This window comes from Cebidichthys violaceus, unplaced genomic scaffold, assembly GCF_023349555.1.
Source record: "Cebidichthys violaceus isolate CVI_PGR_0920_01 unplaced genomic scaffold, fCebVio1.0.p SCAF_7, whole genome shotgun sequence".
Classification (NCBI taxonomy): Eukaryota; Metazoa; Chordata; class Actinopteri; order Perciformes; family Stichaeidae; genus Cebidichthys; species Cebidichthys violaceus.
Genome location: NW_027176927.1, coordinates 15,037,745 through 15,061,901, shown reverse-complemented (window position 1 = coordinate 15,061,901; position 24,157 = coordinate 15,037,745). Strand labels below are relative to the sequence as shown.

Genomic DNA, 24,157 nt, shown 5'->3' with positions numbered 1-24,157 from the left:
TCCTGGCATACTCATAGCTCTGTCAAATAAAATGTCACGTGAGTCCACAAGAGAAGTGACTCTTAGTGGGATGATTGATTACAAACATGTAAAAATAAAATGTCCTATGATTATGTAAAAGATCTACAGTATCTTTAATACAGTCAATCACAGGTGATGTATGTCTCTTACACTATAAGCTCGACAACAGGGAGAGCAGAAGTAGCCTGTCAGTAGGCAGTGGTTAGGGTGGAATCAGCTATGTAACATCAACAGGAAGCACAATGTTTCAAAGATTAAAGAAGGCGTGAGATGTGTGATGGCTGTCAGCATTTCTGTCTATTCTTTTCCTGAAACAATGCAAATTAACGCTTTGTACGATTTTGGTTGAGTGAATGTTGACAGCGAATATAAGCCTCCCAAGTTAAATTGACCAAAAACAAATTGTCTGATGATGCAGTAGAGATAGAAAATGATGCAAAGGCTACCATCAAGCATATCAGCATCACATGCTCACAGTATTGAGTATTAAACCCAATGTAAGACACATAACATCACAGTTGCTCCATTATGTAAAGCTGTAGCAAAGATAAATACTGCTGGTGTGCGTCTCAACAGTTCTTTTTTTGTCACCAACTTAAACTAGAAGTAATTCTATTGCAATTCTTTAAGTAAATAATTTAGAGAGAGAGAGAGAGAGAGAGAGAGAGAGAGAGAGAGAGAGAGAGAGAGAGAGAGAGAGAGAGAGAGAGAGAGAGAGAGAAATTAAAGCAAGCAGCAAGCCAGAGTTGAACATCGTGGTGCAATTATGTCTTCTCTCACAAAGAGCACCACTGTTTTTCTCACCAAACAAGTTCATATGGTATGAAAGTACAACAGGTCACACTATTTTAAACTCAAGTTTTATTTCCTTTAATAAATCAACATTTGATAAATTACATTTTGAATTGCAACCGTCACAAAAATACATTTTGATAAAATGGATTTGTAGAAAGGATTTACTTAAACACATCAAACCAACTGTGAAATAAACATGCTCGGTACCGCTGTAGTATGACTATTAACTTCTATGGCACTGTGAAGTGAAAGGCAACTACTGCTGCACCGAGTGATGCTGCTGGCATACAAAAAGGAAAAAAATGGGCCCAGATCATATTTTTCCCCTAAACATATCCCAGATTATAGCATGTAAACAGAAATACTACAAAGCTGGCAACAGACATGTGTGCAAAGGGTTTTACAATATGCCTCTAACATGACATGTGAATGAAATGAGCAGTATTTAATCCAGCTGTGTATTCCTCACCATATCACTGAGTGTGTTGCAAAGGAAAATGGTAAATCCACAAACTACTTCTCGTCCGATTCTTTTTCTCTCTCTTGTGAACAGTTTGGTATTTAGACATCAATTCAACAAACATCATTCTCAACAGTATATATTATTGTGACAAAAGAACATGATGCAGAGTAAAAGACAAAAATAAACATCTTTACAAAATAAATCTTTACACTTGTTGCAAAAAAGTGCTTCATGAGCTCCCAATTGTCTCATCTCTCAATTTTTAGTACACACACTTAAAATATTGATCATTACATGATCGGATTTTTATCTACATTAAACTTTAAATAGCATTCCCACTAAGATCACAATAAGCACACATGTAATGTGGGAACGTTAACTACGCTGCTGCTGATTGGCAGATTTCACACAGCGCTGTCATCATGACTGCATCTACACCAGGTAGTGACAGTCTTCAAATTAAAGAGAGGAGAGAACAGCACTGTAGGTAGGTAAAAATACTGGATCCTTTCCCAATATAAAAATGATGGACTTGGCTGGGTATGAAAACCCAAACTTACAGTAACAAGACAATGTCAACACTAAACCAACTTCAACTAAAACAGTCATGCGAGAAAAGAAGCATTTCAAGTTCAATTTGATTACAAACTATTCTGAAACTTCATTAGAATCAAGGTGGATTGAATTTCCTCTATGACAGAATAAATAAATGTCCTTCGTTTCAGTTATAAGGCCTGCATGCCTCAGTCCTTAGAATAAGACATCTTCATGCTCTATCATAAGCTGCACCACTAGTTTCTGCTGCCTCATGTCATTCAGAGTTGTCAAGGCATTCTGCTCTGGTGGCTGCATAAGCGTTGGACCGTAGACAATCCCCAGGTTCTCAGCATTCATTAAATTGTCCTTTTCAAACTGTGTCACCCTGTACAACAAAAGAAGATAACTAGTCTGTAAGCAAAATACAAAAAAGCAAAATGTTTTAAAATGTTTGAATCTGGTGTTATTTCTGTATCCTCAACAAATCCCATGAAAAGACCTAAACCAATAAAGTGTTAGTCTGTCTTCCAATACTTTAAGGCTTCGAAACTCTTTCTTCGGCAAAAAAGTAGTTACAAATATGATTGTTAAAACAGGCTAAATGTTTCCTGAAACAGCTGGGCACTGTAGTCATTAACAAAAGTTACTCAAACAGGAGTAATTGAGAATTGTCTCTGGAGTAAATTAATACAGTTTGTGGATGGTGGTGCTCTGGTGAGTATTTATGGTTATGGTGATTATGATTAATTATGGTGTATGTTGGATCTGCAGTGCTCATGTTCATTGTAATGAAGGAATATATCCTAAAGAGCAACTATTTTTAAACAACGGAGGTCTATGGCATAGAGGCTTATGATAGAAGAGAAGATGTCATTAATGCACCTGTTAAGGGGAATAATTCATTGTTGTTTTAGGTCTTTGTAAGGGGTTTGAAGTCAGTTCTTTACATAAAAGAACTAAAAACGTTGCATGTCCTTGCATTGGTGTGTGTGTGAACTGACCTCTTGAGGTGAGCCATCAGGTAACGTAGGGTCTCGTAGTGGGCGGGGGGGAGCTGCAGCAAACTCTCGTGGATGGCCTCCAGTCTGGATTCAGCATTTGGAAGTTCTACATTACATTAGTAATACGATTATTATCAGAGCATCTCAGGGTATCGGTAACTCAGTAATGGCATTGAATAGCCCAGAGTGGAGGAGCGCTTACTTGCAGCTTGAATAAATGTGGAGTACAAGTCAAACGTAATGACTGGAATGGGAAGGTCTCTTAAGTAGAGCTTCAGAGCACCAGCAATGATGTTGATGTCTGCATAGGCACTGGCACTGATGTCAGCCTTTTCACCTTCTGTTGATGAAAAAAAAAATATATATATATATATATATATATATATATAAAAAAAAAAAAAAAAAATATATATATATATATATATATATATATATATATATATATATATATATATATGAATGACATGCAATATTGGATACAATAATATATAAAGGCTGAATATTCTTGTGTACGTCACAAAATAACGGACAGTGCTATTTTGTGCCGTACTGCAGCTGAAACAAGCTCCTCATTTAAGAGTATGAACCTGTGAACTAATACCTCAGAGACCAAATAAATCTGATGTCAACAAACCTCGGTCAAAGGCAAGCCTCACTTCCTCTATGTGCTCTGAGAAGCCAGACACTCGGTAGAGACCTTCAGATTTCATACCTGCAACAGAAAAAGAAACAGAAACGTTTTTGTGGGGAATCTATTTTCCGATCACCCTCCCTGCCTCCCATTCGGCACCATTGGCATAACCTCCTATGGGGATAACAAATGACCTGGGGAAAATATAGGCATTTATTCTAACAAAACTATAGATGACATTTCTAATCGTTGCCAAGTAATTGCAGAATACTTGAACGTTCAAACTCTTATGTTCTTCTTTTCTTTCTCTGAAGTGATTGATGGGTTTTAAATGTGATGACTGATTAACTGCATTCTACCTCTCAGCTCTATCTCTCGAATGCAGATGTCCACCACCATGGGCCGTGTTGTGTTGTGAGCTTTGACGAGCGTGGTGAGGTCACAGCTGTACACTTTCTTTATCCTGCGCAGGTCCGGCTGGCAGTCGCTGGGAACCAGTTTGGAGCACTGTTTGTGTACATTCAGCCCACAATCTAGAAGAGCAAGGAGTAGATAAACACAGAGAGAGAGAGAGAGAGAGAGAGAGAGAGAGAGAGAGAGAGAGAGAGAGAGAGAGAGAGAGAGAGAGAATAGTCTCAGACTGATGATCACACAACCATCACAGCAGGCTTAAGACAGCACTCAGAAAGGGATTCCCAGAGTCAGCTAAGCTATCTCCATGCCCTGCGCCAAAGGTAGACAGCAGCGAACAGTGCAGCATGGGTGGGGGTTTCAGTCACATGAAGCGTGCTGGACAGCTGGCGAGAGCAGAGTGTGTGTGTGAGGAACACACCTGCTTGTGTGGCGGCACCGCTTGGAATGAAGGTTTTTGAGGAGCCATACTTGTAGACGGGGGGGGGGGGGGGGGGGGTGTCCGACTGAATTCGTTCATCACAAAGATGTTTTTTTTTTACCGCCTGAACGACGTTAACGCTGGTCTGCTGATTGAGGTGCTCACTCTCAGTCAGTGCTCGCAGAGAGAGTGTAAAAAAAATGGCCGCTAGAGAGGGAGTGAGAGAGAGGGGAAGTCTCTCCTGTTTCACATAGCACATGAGGTGTCTGATGATACCAGCGTTTGCCTCTGGCTTATCAGCGTGGCAAATGTCTCAACAACAAACACTCTGTTTAGGGAGAAAGCCACCAAGTCCAATGATGTGCACATCAGTTTCATGTCTGTGCAGTGAGCGGATCTTGTGACTATGGAGTTCATAAAAACTCCACTGAGCTCTCATACACAATCAATCACTTATATCTGCTGCTATATTAGGTCACAATTACAGTGCATTTGGCCTGTGTTTGACCTGCATTTTATCATCATTTACATACTCTATTTGTAGTCATTTCTGTTGACAGAGAAACATTACTTAGGTTGGCACATAAATACTGTCAGCGTACTGCATCACATGGCATTTATTTGCACAGTAACCAGTTATAAGGGAATTAGAAAAACAGCATGTAAAAACATCTTGTTGTCTTTCAGTTGGCACGACTGTGATTGAACAAGAGGGTTCAACAAGACTGATAGCAGTTATAGCTGTGATTATATAAAAGTGTTGCTGCGAAAAGAATGAGCTTTGATGAATCACTGACAGGAGGATCTCAACTTGTTTGAGGCAGGCACAACAGGAAAATGACCATAAAAGGATCATAATCGATCCCACCGTTTAAAAAGGACATGCATCTGCAACATCCGAGACAGGACAGAGTCAGCCACAGATCATACAATACTTGTGTAATCTAACACACATGTGACATTCTTTGTGTAATCCGTGACATGCAACTTCTTTAATGGAGTGTAGTTACCTGAGCAGCGGACACCCTGGGCGATGAGGCCCCACATGAAGTTGGCACAGTACTCGCACCAGTGCGGCCCTCGAAAGGTGTGTACCTGTGGAAGAAGAAGAAGAGAAGACATGGTCATACACACACAAACACGCACCACATACTGCAAGTCATTGCTATGTCCAGTCCAAACTGGAGAAATTGTCTTTTCATGTACTGGACAGAGATTACTTTGTGATCCCAAGCTACAGTGGATGGGACCCCCTTGCCAAATTAGAGCATTTGTATATACAAGGCAGATTAAAGGATTTACTATAATGTGTCTGGCATCTGCTCCTGGGCAATCGGATACATGCAGGCAGCCACAGAGGCAAGCCTGCAGGTCAAAATAACAGATGTACACCCACTGTGCACCCTAAAAACACAGCTAAGATGACAAATGGAGGCTCACCTGCGTACACGTGCACACACACACACACACACACACACACACACACACACACACACACACACACACACACACACACACACACACACACACACACACACACACACACGCTGTTGGTACTTTGAATAGGTAGTAGGAGACTGATGAGTGAAGAGGGCATACAGCAGGTGGTAAGTGGAGGTTTTTTTGTTCTTTTTCAAAGGGGAGCATACACAAAAACCGGGGGGTCATTATATCCTGCCTGTTAACTGAAACCCAAGATACAATTGCAAGAATGTTAAGTCGCCAAGAGGCAAAGTAAATTCTCCTTTGTATATCTAAAAAACCAAAACCTCTTTTCTGCTTTCCACAATGGACTATATGCACTTACACTCTGACTGGGAGTGGAGGACTTTACAATACTTTTCAACTCTATAACTGTTTTTACAAAATCAGCTGCCTAAAACATAAAAGGGATCTAAGAGCTTTAAAATCAATGCCAATCAATGTGCTCTGCTAATGGTTTGCAGTAAAGTGTATCCATTAGTTCCCCTCAGTGCATATGGGTGTCAGCTGCATGTGTTCTCATTAAAACAGCAACATACACTATGGTCAATGATGGGATGAGCAAACATCCGAGGCAGGCAAAGACACATCTGTAAATGCGTCTGTCATAGGGATTACTTAACCACTGCAAAAACAAACAAACAGTGAGAGCTAATAGAAAACAGCTGAAAATGTATTTGTTCTTTAGGGAAAAAAATGTAAATAAATAAATAAATATAAATAAAATATATTTATAAATATATATATCTATATATATATATATATAGATATATATATATCAAATTGTCTGCAGACATCAAACTGTTTTTAACTCACCTTGAAATTGTGTATCTTCTCGTAGGAGCACTGCTTCTCCGGTGTATCTTTCAAGGCACTCCGTCGCACCAGAGGTGAGGATATCTGTGGACAGGAGGCCAACAGTTTAATAGGCTTCCACAGAAGTGTTCCCTTGCTCCCCAGTTTGACTCCCAGAGCCAAAGCCAGCAGCTCCTGACGCTTCCTCTCATGTCTTTTAGCCTTGTGGGTGATCAACTCCCCTCCTCTGTTTTCTTCAGCGTCCATGCTCGCCTGGTCGGGTTCCCACAGACTCTCCAGCTCTTCTGGGGAAAGATGTTCGGGGATGACGTGGGTGCTGTGCAGCAGACGTTGCCGGCAACAACCCAGCGCAGAGGTGGCAGCTACACTCCACTCCCCTCTGACCCAGGAGGGCGACTGACGACGGCCAGCATGGGGTTGACTCTGCATCTGGTCTGATTCCAGTGTCGGCAGCGAGCGAGAAGAGCAGAGGGAACGGGGTCGGTATAGTGGGCGGCCTGAGGGCAGGAGTGTGCCTCACACAATGGCCCTCTTTCACACACCCAGAAAGGAAAGAGGGAGAGAACAGGGTCTCTGATAGGGAGGGGCCAGGAGTATGAGAGTGAGGGCAGTCGGGTGCTGTCAGGACCGCTTCACACAGCTCAAAAGCTCTGTAAAACAGGATCAATAGTGCAGACGCCCTCTTTATAGCACAGAGCACACACCCATTAGCACGCTGCCTTGCGGACACACTCCACTCCACTCCACTGGAGATAATACTCAACTGCCAGCAGCTCCCAGTCAGTGCTGGGTCTTCTAAACAGGCCAGTCGACTGCTCCAAGACTGACCAAAGACCCTCTGGTCTGACAGAGCCGGGGCTGTGTCCTCGTAACTCAAACTGATCTTGACCTCCAGCTGTGTCAGTCGGCTGGTGGAATTCCCCACTCTGCCGTCCAGACTGGGTCTTCCAGACACTCTGACTGCAGACTACTCCCGCCAATCACAATCATTCCTCTCAGAAGACCAGCAGAGCCAGACCATCAACTGGGATTGGGAGGGATTACTGCCATAATCCTTACACAGGGAATAATCCTGCAGTGCCCAAAATCCAAGTAAAATCCCACAGCAGGCTCATTTGCAGGTCTTCAGCCAAATAGTATTTTGGCCGTGGGGGGGGGCTGCTATGTTCATGCTGAATTTGTCCCTATTAGCTTGTAAAGAACCAGTAAACGGCACCAGAAGGCTCTCGGTTTTACTAATTAATCGATACACTCTGAGCGAGGTACACAACACTAACATCAGTGCAAACTACATGTCAAATAACAAGCATCTGCAAGATTTTATGCCAAACAAGCTATTTTACAGATCAGCTAAGCCTGAACATGGGAAGACATGACGAGAGAAAAAAAGGTTGAACTAATTAATTAAACAGGGAGGAGAAGTCATAAAGTCAGTAAGCATTGGATTTGTGATGATAAAGAGCTGGAGCAAAAGCAGAGTGCAGAGGCGGAGAGCAAAAAGACCCAAAGGGCAACTGCAAAGCTGAGATAAAATGAAAGGATTGGCAGCTTACAGACACAGGAGCAAAGTCAAAAAATTGCTGTGGGCTTTTTGTGTACCAGCTATTTTTTTTTTGTCTCTGGCGTCTGGAGGCAACAGTTGATAGCTGATAGCTGAAAGAGCGACAGGACAGGTGAAGATTTTTGTCATTGTGGTTGGCATTCCTTGAAAAGACCTAGACATACCACGCTATACAACTCAGCTCTACAGCTAAGTCTGAGGGGACAGATGAGGAATAGACCACTCCGAGATATTTCAGCCTTGCGAGGTTGGAGGGAGGGAGGACGAGGGCTGCACTCTTTGTCTGCGGGGCAGATGGCTTCTTGTCTCTTAAAGAAGAGCTCAGAAGAAAGGACACAAAAGGTAGTCACACAAGCTCTGCTTTCTTTTCAGTGGCTTGGCTCTTTTATTCCTGCAGGGCTTTGTGAGAGCACAGCTGAGCGGACTCTGTTGTGACCATAGAGTACATGGAATCATGGGAAAACGGCACAGTGGGCACCGACACAGTATGACAACAGGATACAACTACCCACATCCCAAACAAAACAGCCCTAACAACATCTCTGACAAAAAGGAAAAAAAAGACGGCGTGACGGGTAGAAGCAGTCAAAGATATCGGCCAATATTCAAAATTGGAAGAAATTGCCACTTTTGTCTTTAATGGGAACACTGAAGATTGATCTATTTTTCTGTGTCTGCAGCTGAAAATAAATAACCACTTCTAAAAGTCTGCAAATGTACACTTACAATGCTGTGCGAGGAGCATTTATACATTTTAAAACTAAAACACGTAAATGGCTGTTTTTGCTTTTTTGTGTGTGAGATTAAACCAGTGTGGTGAGTATCAGGAGGAATGTGGCAGAGGTTTTGGCCACTTAGGAAATTCTTTCACATGCAAAGAGAACAAAATTCAGGAGGTTGATCTACAGGTTGAGGACCCCCCCCCCCCCCCCCCCCCAGCTTCTGGGAGCATTTTAATTACACAGGAATTTGCAGTCACAGCACTATGGTGGTATCAACCTTACACCGAGTAAATACACGTGAATGTTCCCCATACAGTGAAGCCCCTGTGGCTGTAACGCCTCAGGGCGTGGCTGTGGAATTGGTAAACATGAAGTTCAAAAAGATACCACAGATTGGAGCCTTCAGGCCAGGTCTCTGCTTCTTGGACACATAATATTGGAGCAGACAGAAAACACTTTTTCTCCTTTGACTGGCAGGTGGTTTTTCAAACGCTGTCTGATGAAGCCTGCCATCATCAGAGCCGTCACCGACTCAGATCCTTGTGTATCAAACTTGGCAGGAGGAAAATTAAGTCAGTTTCACAAAAAGCGCAGAGATAACCGACAATGTGACATTTTGATGTGCTCCAGATTGAATTGCCAAGTGGAGCTTAATTGGATGCTGTAGTCCACGCATTTACAAACAGTATCGCTGCAACTCAAACAGAATGCAACAGCACTGGACACTGTTCAGTAAAGCACTGTGTTAAGCAAACATAGGTTAGTCTGTGTGTCTTAGAGCATTTGTGATGGCAGTCCACTGCTCTAAGGGGCTTCCTAGAGGTTGGTAGTGGCATGTAGCTCTGAGCTTATTTGAAACCACTATAAAGCTGCTGCTGACTGACCGATGGCCATTAGGTTAAAAAAATGCAGCATCAATGGCTTATGTTTCAAGCTACAGAGACCAAACTGAAGACTGATGATATTAATACCGCAACTGGTGCTCCTGGTGACAGGGCTGCCATGTGTCTGTCACTGACTGACAAACTATCGGCTGACATCTTAAAGACAATGAATCCCCAAAGAAAAAAAAAATCTGGTCTTCAAGCTGAGAGACACAACAAAGATACAGCAGAAAAAAGAATTAGAAAATATCGGTATATGCTGAGAAAAAGAGCTGGGTGTGAATCTTAGTGCCCAGAAATAGAGAAGGAAACGAGTTAAGATTGCCACCTAGTGGAAGGATAGTTAGGATTCTGCCTCGGTAAGAAAACAGACGTTCCTCGTTCCTCACTGATAAATCATTCACAGACCTTAATCTGACAACAGCTCATGAGTGCCAATGAATACAATGTGTAATTTGTCTCACCCAAGATCAGTGTGTCTGATACGCGTGGCAGGCTGAGCAAAGTCCCAGTCCCCTTGGTCATCATTACCTCTCAGTAGACGCAACGAAGCATGGCAGCAGTGAACACACCCAGGGGCTACAGGGATAATGTAAGTCTCATTCACGGGACAAAGTGTCCTCTCAGCAGCACTCTCATCCTGCTGGAAATGTACTGGTAATGTTCAGAAGCATGGAAGTACATCATACTCATGGTGTTATACAGTGTCAGTCACAGGCCCGAAGGAAATGTACCAGATTATTTGCATGTACTGAGATGATGAAGTGTGACGATTGTTCTAAATAAGATATATTGCTTTAGAAAAAACTATATATATATATATATATATATATAAATAATCGTAAAATTACATCTGGCTTTTTACTGGACTGTAACCAAAGTAATTTGAAAATGTATTTGAAAGCAGTTTTTTTTAACCATTCAAACAATATTTAACGACAAACTTCAGGTTTAGTTTCAATCAAGTATTTATCTTTAAGTGTGTACAGAGCACTTTGGAATAACAATGCTCATGTTGGAATGAAATAATGAGTGAGCTCTCTTTTAGCATGGTCCTCTCAGAGATAGAGCTGTAAATATCAATTATTTCTATGAATCTATTGATTATTTTTCTTTTGTTCACTGAATCACCAGTTTGTTTCTAAAGTGTTAGATAATAGTATAAAAGACCTATCACAATTTTAGCAGAAGCTCAGGTTACATCTTCAGTGTGCTTGCTTTGTCCAATCAACTGACCAAAAAGATAGAAAATGTAAATTAAGAGCAGAGAGTGAGAGGACAAAGTCAATACCACTCTCATGGCGCTTGCCTGGTAACCTTACGGTGACAACAAAATTCAAGGAAGTTACTAATCCCAGCCAAGAAATTTAGTTTTAACATCTTTTATATGGATTAAACAAATAAACATATAACATGTTAATTAATCATTCCCAGAGGTGTTGGTACGTATATTTTGTTACCTTTATACAGAAGCAGACATGCCGTTTCCCTGTTTCAAGTATACTAGGAGCTATTTGATTATAGCTCTTTCAATTCATTGAGTCATCATTTTGACTCTAGATAAGACAGTAGGTCAGCTACACAACAGCATCTGTGAAGCAGTGTCTTGCAAACAGCCTCTATATTGCACACAAAAAGGCGGTACACTTCCATGATCGGTCATAAAACTCACCTTTTCATCTCTCTGGAAGGTGACCCTGCGTGGTTCTGTGCGTCCACGGCTCAGCCTGTGCACCATCTTGTCCTTGAGCAACGAGGTGTAACCGAGATGCTCGTAGATGGGGTTGGTGGTCATTTTGGCGATGTACTCCGCCGCCTTGGTCTCGATGTAGAGCGTGATGAGGGCGTCCGTCACAAGGTCGTGGACCGACTCAAACCTCTTCTCCCCGACAAAGTGCTTCCCGTCATAAAACAGTCTGTAGTTGAGGGTCTGGTGCCCAAACCTGGATTGAGATACATGTAGACAGAGACGGGAGCAGAGGTGGAATCGGTTGAGTGGATGAAAAAAAGAGAAAAGAGGTGGCGACTCAGCGAGGACTGATATGGCCAACCTTTCAGGGGATTCTGTGCTGCATACTGATGGTTTTGGTACCTTAAGGCCAAGGTGTGAGTCCCTGGCTGTCTTTGACTTTCCCTGATGAGGTAAGCACCCTCTGCTCCCGCCAGAAGCTCATCTGCATATTCTCGGGAGATCATGCCATGAAATCTGTAAAAAAAGAAAAAAAGAAGTAGAACTCTTCCTCCAATGTGATTTCATACTCAAATACATAGAAGAGAAACACATACACAGAAATTACACACCTCTGCACACAACTTTTTTGGAAAAAAAGGCAAAAAAAACAATGGGAGTAATGAAGTCACACTCACTCTCTGCCGTAGTATTTGGGTCTGTTTTCCATCTGTAAAGAAGAAGAAGAAAAAGACATATTGGCTGGAGCAATACGATATGAAAGCTCAATTAAATGGCTTTGCGAATTGTTCTTGCAGCCTGTCTGAAAGATAAAGGACTACACACCAGAGGACAGATTATCTCCATGTGTGCCCCCACGTTTATTCGCAGCTACCACACCATAAAGCCAAATCACAGAGTGTGGAGATGAATTAGAGGTAGTGCAAGAAAACAGCTGGTGATAGATGGCCAGCTGCAAAGAATTAATATTTAGTGTGTTACTGTGTCACGCCACGGTGTGTAGTGTATCTGCATCAAAGGATAAAACAAAGAGCTCATCTTGTACATCTATCTAACATGTGTATTATCACAGATGATAGTATAGAATCTCTTTTAGAACTCAAAGTTATGATCACAGTGGATTTGGTAATATGTCAAACATCACTTTGTGCTTTGATTTAACAGGTAGCCACTAATCTCACACAGCCAGCCCACAACTTTCACTTTGCTCATCACAGCGTGGCAAGACTCGAAATAGGATGAGACATGCATCATTTCTGGTACAACAGAAGCTTGACAGTTCTCTCAGTGAGGGCAGTAACAAGTATAGTAACTTGTTCCTTAGATGTATTCACATAGCTCAGGGAATAAAGTCTATGCTTGCAATGAGTTACTCTACTTGCTACTCCTAAAACGATAGTCAGGTGCCCATGTGAACACTGAAACAGGGTTTTGCTTGCTCTAATCAATCCCTCTCAATCCCTTCCTCCTTCTGTGCAAATCTGAAGCTATGAAGAGGTTTCAGCTGTCTGCGACGACAAATCAAGTGGATATCATCCGAAGTTAGTCCTATTAGTACAAAACTCCCTTTTAAGGTGGACTTGGAAAATTGTGATCCTATCTTCTAAATCTTTTAGGTTGAAATGTGCTCGCTACATAACAGGTGATCAGCAGTTCTGTCCTTCAGGCAGAAGGAGGCAAAATGAAATTATTTCCTAAAGGCAAAGAATAAGCCATGCAGTTGGAGGATCAGCGTTTAAGTTACTTATGAGGTGGGGGAGTTTCAAGAAGCCGCGAGTCAATCCCCATAGGTTACTGATTGGTCTGGCTACCAGCTGCTGGACTCAATCATTTCTCAGTGAATATTTCCAGCCTAAAACTGGAGAGTGAAAACTGAGTTTGTAAAATGTAGTGTGGCTGTATGGCTGTCAGCTGTAAAGCAAATGGAATTGTCACATTTGATTGTATGAATAATGATTATATGATTTTTTAAATGTGTATATTTAATTTCAACCACATAGAGTAATGCTGAGAGAATTACTCAGTTAATCAATGAGTCATTGACAGTGCAATACCAAACAACCGCTGTTGTGAGGTATTATTACTGGTTTTCTATGTTGATTTCATAGACCCCCAGATGGTTTCTGAGAATGTGGCCTTTGCTATTATTTATTCATATTTTACAAACTAAATGGTCAATACAAATACAAAACCAATCCTTTAAGCCCAAGACAGTAGCCTATTGTATACAGATTTACAGATGTACTGACCTCCTGAGGACACGTGAGCCTCTTTGGTCTCGGGGCTTCCTGCTGTAGTTGGTACACTGTTAGGGAAACACATGGATGTTAATTAAGGCCCTCTGCCCCTCTGAGCTATGTACACAGCTCAGTACAAGTTGTAATTACATGCATTTTGTAGATTTGTTACCAAAATAACAGGAAACTAAATGATGTAGTGCAGCTTTCAGACACCAGACATCAAAAAATATATGCACTTAACAGCCTTTAGTCTGGCTCCCGTCTGCAGCTCTAACTCAGTGCAAAGGTAACAAGGTACCACAGGAGCCATAAGCTTATATATGCAACGCTAAGCAGTCAGTGGTTTACATGACAGGAGCTATTTATCTGCAATCCATTTGTGTGAATTAAGACCTGTTGTGCACAATACTGGAAAACCCAAATACTTCTAAATACACACATGCTGCAAACCCATGCTTCTCTGTATTAGATGTACTTAACGTATTGAAAATCCTCAAACTAACTGCTAAATCAGTGAAGCAAAGTGAAAATTGAATGGAGGGATCCGTGCCAGTCAGAGTAATCACCACAAACGGGATCAGAATAAGTGCATTACAATTAGTGATCAAAAAGTGAGAGCTGCCGCTTCTGCTGTTTCCCAGAACGAGATGTCTGTCAGGATAGAAATATTACCTCAACAAAAGAATATGTATCTGAGTGAGCTTCCTTTCTTTGTATCCAATTTTTAATCCATCTGTCTACAACCTAAACTCTTTTATCTGACAAACTGCCACATTTCCAAACGAGAGTATATCAAAATCTTGCCATATTAACAGTCTTTATTGTTTTAATCTTTAATGCACTTGCTAGATGGGGCATCAGAGAGATACGGCAGTCTAGAACCCTGTGAAAGGTGGATGAGGAGGACTACACCAGTGTCCTCATTTCTAACAACCGCTCCGGTATTACAGCAAATAAATCGCCGTGTGAGGTTGAGCTAAGTCTTCTCTGCAGCAGATTCTCCAGGCCGGGGAAGGAAGACTCCTGACTGTGCATGTTCATGTTTTGTCAGGCTGACTTAAGCCAACCAGCAAGATCTGGACATCATCCATTCCTGTGACACAGTGAGCTCTAAAAATACCTCAGCAGAGGACCGGAGGAGTCAGGAGAAGATGGGAGACTTCAGAAACCCAGCATTATCGGAAAATTATACGGAAGAGACATTTAATTACAGGAAAATGTATACAAACGCTTTCAATTGTAATTGGTTGAACTGTAACCAGTGTAAGGACAAATGCAGTGTCAAGCTGAAAGTATTTATGCTCTGCTTCAACAAATGCACCACATATTTTCTGGGGAGTCAACCCATTTCCACCCACATGACAATAACATTGTATAATGAAGTGGGTGTCCTGAGGACCCTATTTCAGCTGAGCCTATTTGCAGGTAGAAAACCGTATTTTCCCCGGATGATGGTAACCTATTTTACTCTGAGATCAGGAATCCGCTGCTTTGCATTTGTGCTTGTGTTGTGTAGGCGAGTGTGTTTGAGTGTGCGTGTGTGCGTGTAGCCTTTTGGAACCTGCAGTGTATCTAATTGTACTATATACAACAAAACTTAATTCTTCCAGGTATAGAAAAATGCCTCTTTGTTATTTATAGATCACAAATAAACGTGCCGTTATTTAAAGAAACACACTAAAGGTCAAAGTCAGGTCAAGTCAGTCAAAAACATTGCTAATCAGCATATGAAATGAATGAATTACTCACAGTAGGACTTCCATATGGGCGGTTGGTAATCCTCAGGGTCTGTAAAAGAACACAAATAAAGCAGGTTTCTGTTATTAGCTCACAGGGGTGTTAATAGTGCGTGCCCTGCTGTCTGTTGCATTCAAATCTCCATTTCTAAACCTTTCCCAGTGGACTGACTGTGAGCCCTCCACCATGATTATGTCACTGTTGTTTATCTCTGTTATAATTATGCATATGGCTTCCTTCACACTGTGCAGCTGTCTCTTGAGATGCACCAGTGAATACACTTCTAATCAGTGTGTCTGCTTCAAGGACAATTAATACAGATGTCTGTGTGTGTTTCACTAAACATCGAGTAGGAAAACACCTGATCTATATTACCCACCGGCCGAAAAACACAAGAATACAAACACACCAATCAAAATGTAAGTCAATACAATTTACATCTCACAACCCACGGTAAGACTTTCCTCTGTGAAACATGGTGGCTGATTTATGATTGTGTGAACACATTCCTGAAATATATGATGGTGCTATTATATTAGCATGAAAAGAGGTAGAGAGGTGATGAAGTAAATGCCCTGTAGCAAATGATAATTTACCCACCGAGTAGAAGTAATGACTTGTAATAAAATGCGTCACTAAACGAGTCCAAAATTTGGCAAAATGTGCTACCGTACTACACTGCCAGTAATGTAATAAAGTGCCTGGCCCTCATTGTGCCATAAATTGTGTAGCATATTTTTTACTCATAATATAATAATGATGTTGACAAAACATTTAACTACATCTCACACCACAGCAACTCCATAACATACTGGTTATCATTATGGCGGTCTATAGCTATCACATAGGCGGATGACACTAAATGCCAAATGCACAAGATAGCTGACAATAAATGATTAATCTGCCCCTCAGAAGTTTAGTGCAATACCTCTCATTAAACTCCCAGCCCCACTGCTGAAAGACTCAATCAAGTGTGTGAATAATGAATCATGTTGGTCCAGAAGATACATGTCGCTCATTTAAAACATTCCTTTGCACTTATCAGCAGAGCAACGCCACACCCCTCTGAAAGAAGTAAAAAAAACACATACATGAGAGGGCATGAAAACCAGTGAGCACTTGTTAGACGTCTGCACTGACGTACGGGCAGCAAAATTGTGAAGCTTGCTCACATATATGGTATCAATGTTAAAAACCGTACCGCTAGTTCACAATTCTTGTGCTATATTTATCTGTATAACTGACGGCACTTAAAGAGCATTTTCCTTCATGCTGTTTTCTCTGCTCACTGCAGCAGGAGGCTGGTTGCAACATTATCAAAACACACCAAATGCTCGTCGTCGCCTCTCATCGTAATAGACCTGTTACTTTGGAAAGAGCTGAATTTATTACACAGAAAAAACAAGAGAGGTGCATACAATCAAATGATGAATAATTATGCAAATTCTGAAAAAGCAGCTTGACTGAGAGGTGGATGTTGTGAGAGTAAACGATGTTGCTAAAGCCCTCCACAGAACGTCTGCCTTCAAATACGATGTGATGTGTGGCCAAGCTGCCTCGGAAAATGTATTGTCCTAACGCTGAAGGCTTTGTCACTGTGTATTGCACTCCCAACAGTCTGAAAGATTTATTCCACTGCGGCTTGTTTAAAGAATGTGATTTCATCTGGTCGGCTGCCAAATACTCGCTTTTCAATCTGATTCGTTTTGATGAAGAACGGCATTTCAGTCTGGAGCTCAGCAGCAGCTTCAGCTCTGAAAAAGGGGCTCTTCAGGGTCGATTCTGATGCAAACACCAGTACTGCTTACATTTGGCTACACTGTACATACCCTCTCTCAAACAAACACACAGACACACACACACACACACACACACACACACACACGCAGAAAAAGAACATCAAAAAGAATTTCTAAGCAGCTCAGAGTTTGTGCGGTGGCTGATGATCAGGGAGAATTTAAAATTCTGGAGCAGCCAAAGGGATTTTTCCGCCCAAAGACACAGCTATTAATTGTGTTGCCCTCCATTACTCTCCAGTCAGAGGCATTCAATAAAATAATTACCGACGGGTATTTGCTTTGGTGACAAAGAGAATATGTGATGAATGAAGATCAAGCTCGCCTAAGACGGTTCATCCCCTGAGATAACGTCTGCTCTAGAGTCTGTGCACATGCAAAAAAAAAATATATATATATATATAAATATAAATCTACGTCAGCACATAAAACAATAACTTGTGTCGAGGTTTAACGAGTACACGGATGACAACAGGTTTAGAACCTTTTATGATGAGGGTCGTGTTCAAAATCATCCATATCAGTAAAGAAAAGGCAGACGTCAACAGAGAAGATATAAAGACGTCGACACAACCAATAGAGTAGCTTTATATTGACTTAAAAACGACGTATTCAGCTGTAGCCCTGCCTGAATGTAAAATACCTACAACAACAACAAATACCAGCAGAAATAATGTAATTTAATGTTACATGGCTGGCAATGTAATACCGTGTCATTTTTTCCGTGATTTTATGCTGCATATGGATGGAGAATTAACGGGCACAGAGTTAATAAGGAGCCGATCATCTTTCACTTGCCTTATCCTAACAACAATATAGATAGTGTTTTATATTGAATATATTCAATGTCTGTTTTGTCAGGCAAGCAGAAGTGCCCATTTCTTTACAGCCGGGTAAACATACCCCCATAACAAAGAATGGTCTTCAGGATTTGGACCTGAGAACCTGGAAGCTTGGCCCACTGATGCACCATGGGACAGGATTTTGGAGTACGAGACAGGAATTTCTCTTTCCAACAACCTGGATTATGCCAAAGAGAGAGGAGCTCATACTATTTCTAAAAAGACGGAAACGCCAGGATAGATTCGTCACAGTTAATGGGAAAATTGTCTTTGAACACTATACAGACGGAAATCGTATCACTCTTTGTGCATTTGAGATGTGTTCTGTTTCTCAACACTTAAAATCATCTGCCAGTAGAAGCAAATGTCTGCTGGACTCATAGTGATAAATCATCTATCCTCTCCTCCCTTTGCCAGTTACTAATTAATGCTGTGCAAACATACACAGCTCAGTGCAACATATATTCTATGCTGTCTAATTGCAAGATACTGGCAACACATCTAAGCTGGCAGCTAACACAGGAGGTCTAAAATGAATCCCAGGCGTCTTAAATCAGGACTGTTTTCACTATCACCTTGATAGCATTACAGGTTTACACACTCGTGGAAAGGAGTCTCCTTGAAAAAACGTACATGCACCTGCTCCTCTATGTTGGTGTTGGGGTGTCTGTCTGAAGGTGAATGAGTTTGTGGTCTATTGTTTGTTTTGGTGGACCTTCAGTCAGTTTTCATTTCAGGCTATGAGTGTGCTGGGCCATTGTGACATCCTCTGTGACCCCATCTCTTCTGCTGACCCTGACTGAGCAATGATGATAATGATGGTGTAATACGTTGGTATGGATGCAGTGCACCACGACCACATATTTCATCCCAGCATTTTTACTGTGTTAATTAAAAGCATTTCTCTCCACTCTGCTAGAGCTAGAATATTAGGCTACCTGGATGATTTTAGATGACTCCACACAGTCTCATGTCTGGAATGTTATGAGCACCTTACTTCTTGTATTCACATTTTCAATACTTTGATGTCCTGGAAGGATAAGATAAGCTGTTATTGATCCCCAGAGGGGATATTCAGAGTTATGAGGATTCATTCCTGCCAAGACATTTGCAGATCTAGCATTCAAATAATGTGAAGCTTTTTTAATTTTAATTTTCATTCATCCGACTTGTAGACAAAAAGAGAATTTAAACACACACACACACACACACACACACACACACACACACACACACACACACACACACACACACACACTGTAGTGTCAGTGGGATGCAGCAGAGCTGCAGCAGAGACACCATCTGTGTATTACACTATTCCAAAACAAGCATTTCAACACTGCCTTACTGCTGACCAGATAATATGGGACAGGTATGAGTGTGCCTATCTGCAGTGTGTGTGTGTGCTACTCGGAAGCTGTATGTTTTTCTCTCAACACAGCACTGAGAGTCTATTGTTGTAATTAATACAGGATTGACTACAGGGATATGCTAAACCAGAAATTAGATACTTGGGGAACGAACCCCCCCTCCCTCCTTGATGCTGCAAAACACGCAGAACATCTCAGTCAGTCAGCGTACGCGACACAAATCCAGTCCGATATGATTTACACTGGTTAGGACAAGAAATAGATGTGGTGGAAAGATTTGGAGGTGAACTGCAGCATTTGCCCGACACATGTGCAGGATCGTGTTGAGCAGACAGCTTCTCTGTAATACATGGCTGTAATTCTGCCTCCCTGACCAATTTTGTCATTTAAGGCCGGGAGCTCAAGGCCTACTTTCATGCTCTATCCCTCAATTTATTTTCAAAGTTTTATTTCCTGGAGCCGTCAGGCAAAGAGTGTGCTGCTGGTACAGTACATGCTTCAATGCCCACCCGTGCCAGGAATGTGTAGGAATCTCCCTAAACTAGACGAGTAGACAGAAAATATCTTTCCAGGGAAAGGAAGAGATTGCAACTTATGTGCTGCAATTGCATTGCAATCCTTTCAGTTTGTCAGTTATTTTATTTAATTGCGAGTACATCTATTGTGCACCTGTGTATAGAGGGGGTGCAGGAATGAGTCGCAAAACCCAGAAATGAGTTTGCATTTTTGCGCCTCTGGTTTCCTTGTCTCAATGTTTTTTTTAACAGGTTTTTGGTTAGCTGCCTGAAATAAGGCCTGTGGTTAACACAAGCTTCGAAGAATTTAACGTTTCGTTTTACAATTTATAAACATTTTGAAGCTTTTACGTGTTTTTAAAAAGGGCGGTTACTAACAAGTGGCTAAATGAGACGTCATCACGCCGACTAGTCCGCCCTCACAGCCTCTTGTATGCGACCCTGGTGTAGTTAATTTACAGCCTGACGTTAGCTTTTTGCTGAGCATATAAAACGTGTATCATAATGATTGTTTGCCACCGAGCTTATTTTATGCAATAATCCAAAATGCAATGGAAAAATCCCATTTTTTTTTTCTGGAGATAACCAGGGTTGGCCTACAAAAAAAAAAAAAAACGTCATCCCATGTTCCTTCATTTCAATAATTTGCAGGAAGTACAGAAATAAATCAATGTCGGCTCACATAATATAATTACTGTTGCCACTATCAAAGGTCAATAATCAGCACATAAAGCTGTCATCAGAGACACAAGTTGGATTAACTTTATTTACACACTCTGCCCCAAACAACAGCCTCCGAACAAGATTACTAGATAGACTTATCATCAGAAGCAGCTGAAATAACTACACCCACAGCGCTTTGTTTGCAACCAGGACTGACGACCCTAATATGGAGCAGAAATTGAGCCGAGATTCATTTTTGGAGTCATATGCCTCATAGACAAGATTATTCAAATGTTGTGTCTGACTGCCAAAGAGCTCCGCATGAAAATAATAATACCCTTGTGACAACCACTCTATCCCTGGCAGCAGCGCAGCTTGTAACCTCTGATAATTATAATGAGAGCCCAAAAGTAATGACAACCCTCCACTGCCACAGAGAGAAAAGACTTTCCTCTTAAAGCAGCCGTGGTCAAACAGTAAATCCACCGCTTTCTGAAACGCACACATGAGATAATGCTCTGGGTAGCGTGTGGTTGCCGCAGGCTATATCAGCTTGGAAACGACGGTCTGTCCCTAGAGAATACCTAGAGAAATGTGACTCTGCTTTGTGGTGTGGTTGGGGTGCAGAGAGAGCAAGAAAGTGAAACAAATAATAATATGTATACTATACAATGTCCTCACCCTGTAATAAACCTATAGCTTTGCCGTGCAATGCCCAGTTAACTTTTAGTTTTTTTGTGTAGGCGGTAAAAGTATCGCTGCACATTTTCTAGACTCTTCGCAGTAAAATATCAAATATTGGTGGAAACAGCAAACATAAACAGAAGAGCTGAGCCTGGTATTGTTTCTCCCTCCCCTTGTCTTTTTCTCTCTCTCTCTCACACACACACACACACACACACACACACACACACACACACACACACACACACACACACACACACCTCTGTCTGCCACATCAAACAGTGCTGTGATAGTGGAGTTTGTACTTTATACCCTGGCAAATATGAGCAATGTGCTTTATCAACACAGAAAGGGATAGACAATGGGACAAGCATGGAAGTGCTATTTAATTTCCTTCTGGGTTTGTTTGACCAGCAGTTGACCCACGTTCTGTCAGGGAAAATTATTTTTTTTACAAATATATAATAGGTGCTGAATTATACCAAATGATATGATTTGATTGTAGTTTTGTGAACACTGTGGCAGTATGAACTGTATGCCACTCGTATTAGGATTTTGGATACAATGAGAGAATGTCCCAGCCTGGTGCTGCATTTGGGAAAATGCAGGATTACACAGGCCAAAGATGATCCTAACAGTCAGCCGAGTGGAAAGTCAATAAGGGAATTATGGGATCTAATGATAACATTCAAACCCAACGTCATACTGACTGCATCTCAACCATCTGCACATGAAAGGTGTCCTTTCCCTCTAATGTTTCCACCTCTGAACCCAGATCTAACGGATGGTGATGCTTCTCATTTATCGTTCATCTTAAATCACAGCAGTCACCGGAAGCTACTTTAATAATGTGTTTGTTTATCGCTTACCACGCACGTGTGAGATGGAGAAATAAGAGAATGTCACATTTCCTGGTGCACATGTTAGGGGGGGCTTTAAGCAAGATAATGACAAAAAGTTGGATTATTTCAAAGCACACGGACAAGCAAACATATAAACTCCACACGAAGAAATGTCATATTATTATGATCAGCCTATTATTAGCAATATGATCTGGTATCCTACGTGACACGTGTCGAGTGTCTAGTTTGAGTGTGGGATATTTGAACTCTTACCGGAGGACACAGATGAACCTGAGAGGCTTGAGTTGCTGGATGCTGCCATCCCACAGCCCGTTTCACGGCTCGGTTACTCCCGGTTGGCCACGGTGCGCTCACAGCAGCTCGTCCCCTGCGGTGCCTCCATTTCACTCACGCCCCAACGTGCTTCACCTTTGACGGCTCTCTCCCGGTGACTATTTCATGTCTCGTCTCGACTAGATCCCACCACCCCCGTCTTGTGTTGAATCAGCCGATCCTTCCTCTCTCTGCTCGCTGCGCGCCTCGGTGAGGAGCTCCCGCTGCCGCATTCACTGAAGGTGCTGTGCCGCGCCACTGATATAAAAACAAAAAAAACAGTCAGACAAGCCACAGCAATACACACCGTGGATCAGTTTTTCTCCAAAGCATTTACTCGCACCGGACGGACTGTAGGTCTAGATTTGTGTCATGCAGAAACGCAGCTATGGTTTCCATGTGCCGCTTTAAGGATTGGAATAAACACACTATACGCTGCAGCGTAGACGCGCCTTCTTAAAGTGAAAGTTTGGAGCGGGGCTGACTTCAGCTCTGTTTGCAGAATCCAAAACAAGAGTTACTTTTTGTGTTGAAACAAAAAAGATTAAAACGAGATTCGTGCAAAAGCCCAACTATCAGAACCACAGTGTTCCAGCTTTGGCACGTTTTCATCAGATGTTATGTTATGTTGAACAGACAGAATGACGTCAGTGCTTTAGCGCCACCTGGTGGGGCTGCTTTCCACACTTCTTCCCTGGGATCACGCAGGCTAAAGAAAAAGACGGATGGATGTATGTGCAACTAAACTGTAAGCAGCTATATGTTACCAAAAAGAAAATTAGCTTGAAGAGCACTATCTTTTCAAACTGCCACCAAGGCAGAATTAAGTGAAAGCAGCTATTTATACAAAGCTTTGTAAGTCTGTTGCTGTCACCACCTCCTCACCTGCTCACATGAGCTGTCACAGTGCATTTTCTCTCCAGCTGTGAGTAGCTTCATTTCCAGTGTGCACTGCATTGTAAAACAAAGGTGTCTGTCAACACCGCACCCAGCTTATTTTGGAGTTATTCCGCCCCCTAGTGGCCAAACATTAACAACGGCAGCTTTAAAAAATCCAAGTATTTATACAAACAATATTTGAGTTAACTCAGCTAAATAATTATCAACTTACACATTCGGCAGTCATGGATTATTTTCCCACTGGAGTTGTGTTTCTTGCGACCTGGTGAATCCAAATCCATTATTCAGCTGTCTTTTTCCTCTGGTTTGGTCTTCATTAACTCCTGAAAAATATATTTTTTAATTTTTATCTTTAGTATTAAGCTGGCCACTAACCTCTGTCTGTCATCTGGTGCTGGGCAGGTACGATACACAAAATGCAACTTTAATTGTGTGCCAATGTTGAGAAATTTCTGAGGAAATGTTTAAAGTTTTTTACTTTGGGGATGGCTTGGTTGACTGACAGGTGTCCCAGCCTATCACAGTCAGCCCTGGAGGCTTAACCTAACTATTTATTCTCTAGTTTTTGAGAAGACAGTGGAAAACAAACTCAAAACAGTCATGTAATGTCCCAGTTCTTATGCTATCTAAAGTTAATTATATAGAGTGTAGTGTACACAAGGCTACAAATGCTGACTGAGCAATATTCTGGTAGAGAGTTTTAGGAATCACTTTAACACTTTAGCTCAACAGGAACTAATATAAATGGTGTGCTTTAATGTATGCATTTCTACATTTCTACAAAAAGTACTTTATTCATT

General features: G+C 41.6%; 1 protein-coding gene across 2 annotated transcripts; it reads right to left on the bottom strand.

Moving 5' to 3' along the window:
* Positions 1–865: 865 nt before the first annotated feature.
* chn2 (chimerin 2) lies at positions 866–23,391 on the bottom strand. 2 transcript variants are annotated; one of them, XM_068735468.1, is made up of 14 exons: positions 23,343–23,391; positions 22,398–22,715; positions 15,425–15,463; positions 13,685–13,740; positions 12,113–12,144; positions 11,838–11,951; positions 11,418–11,688; positions 6,579–6,662; positions 5,291–5,375; positions 3,808–3,981; positions 3,452–3,529; positions 3,020–3,157; positions 2,818–2,923; positions 866–2,201 (listed from the first exon to the last, which is right to left on the bottom strand). In XM_068735468.1, exons 2-14 carry the CDS (start codon positions 22,444–22,446, stop codon positions 2,030–2,032), a joined length of 1,398 nt encoding a protein of 465 aa, XP_068591569.1. In that variant the 5' UTR covers positions 22,447–22,715; positions 23,343–23,391; the 3' UTR covers positions 866–2,029. The 2 variants fall into 2 exon arrangements, with proteins under 2 accessions (XP_068591569.1, XP_068591568.1); XM_068735467.1 differs by lacking the exon at positions 23,343–23,391 and adding an exon at positions 22,801–23,033.
* Positions 23,392–24,157: the final 766 nt, after the last annotated feature.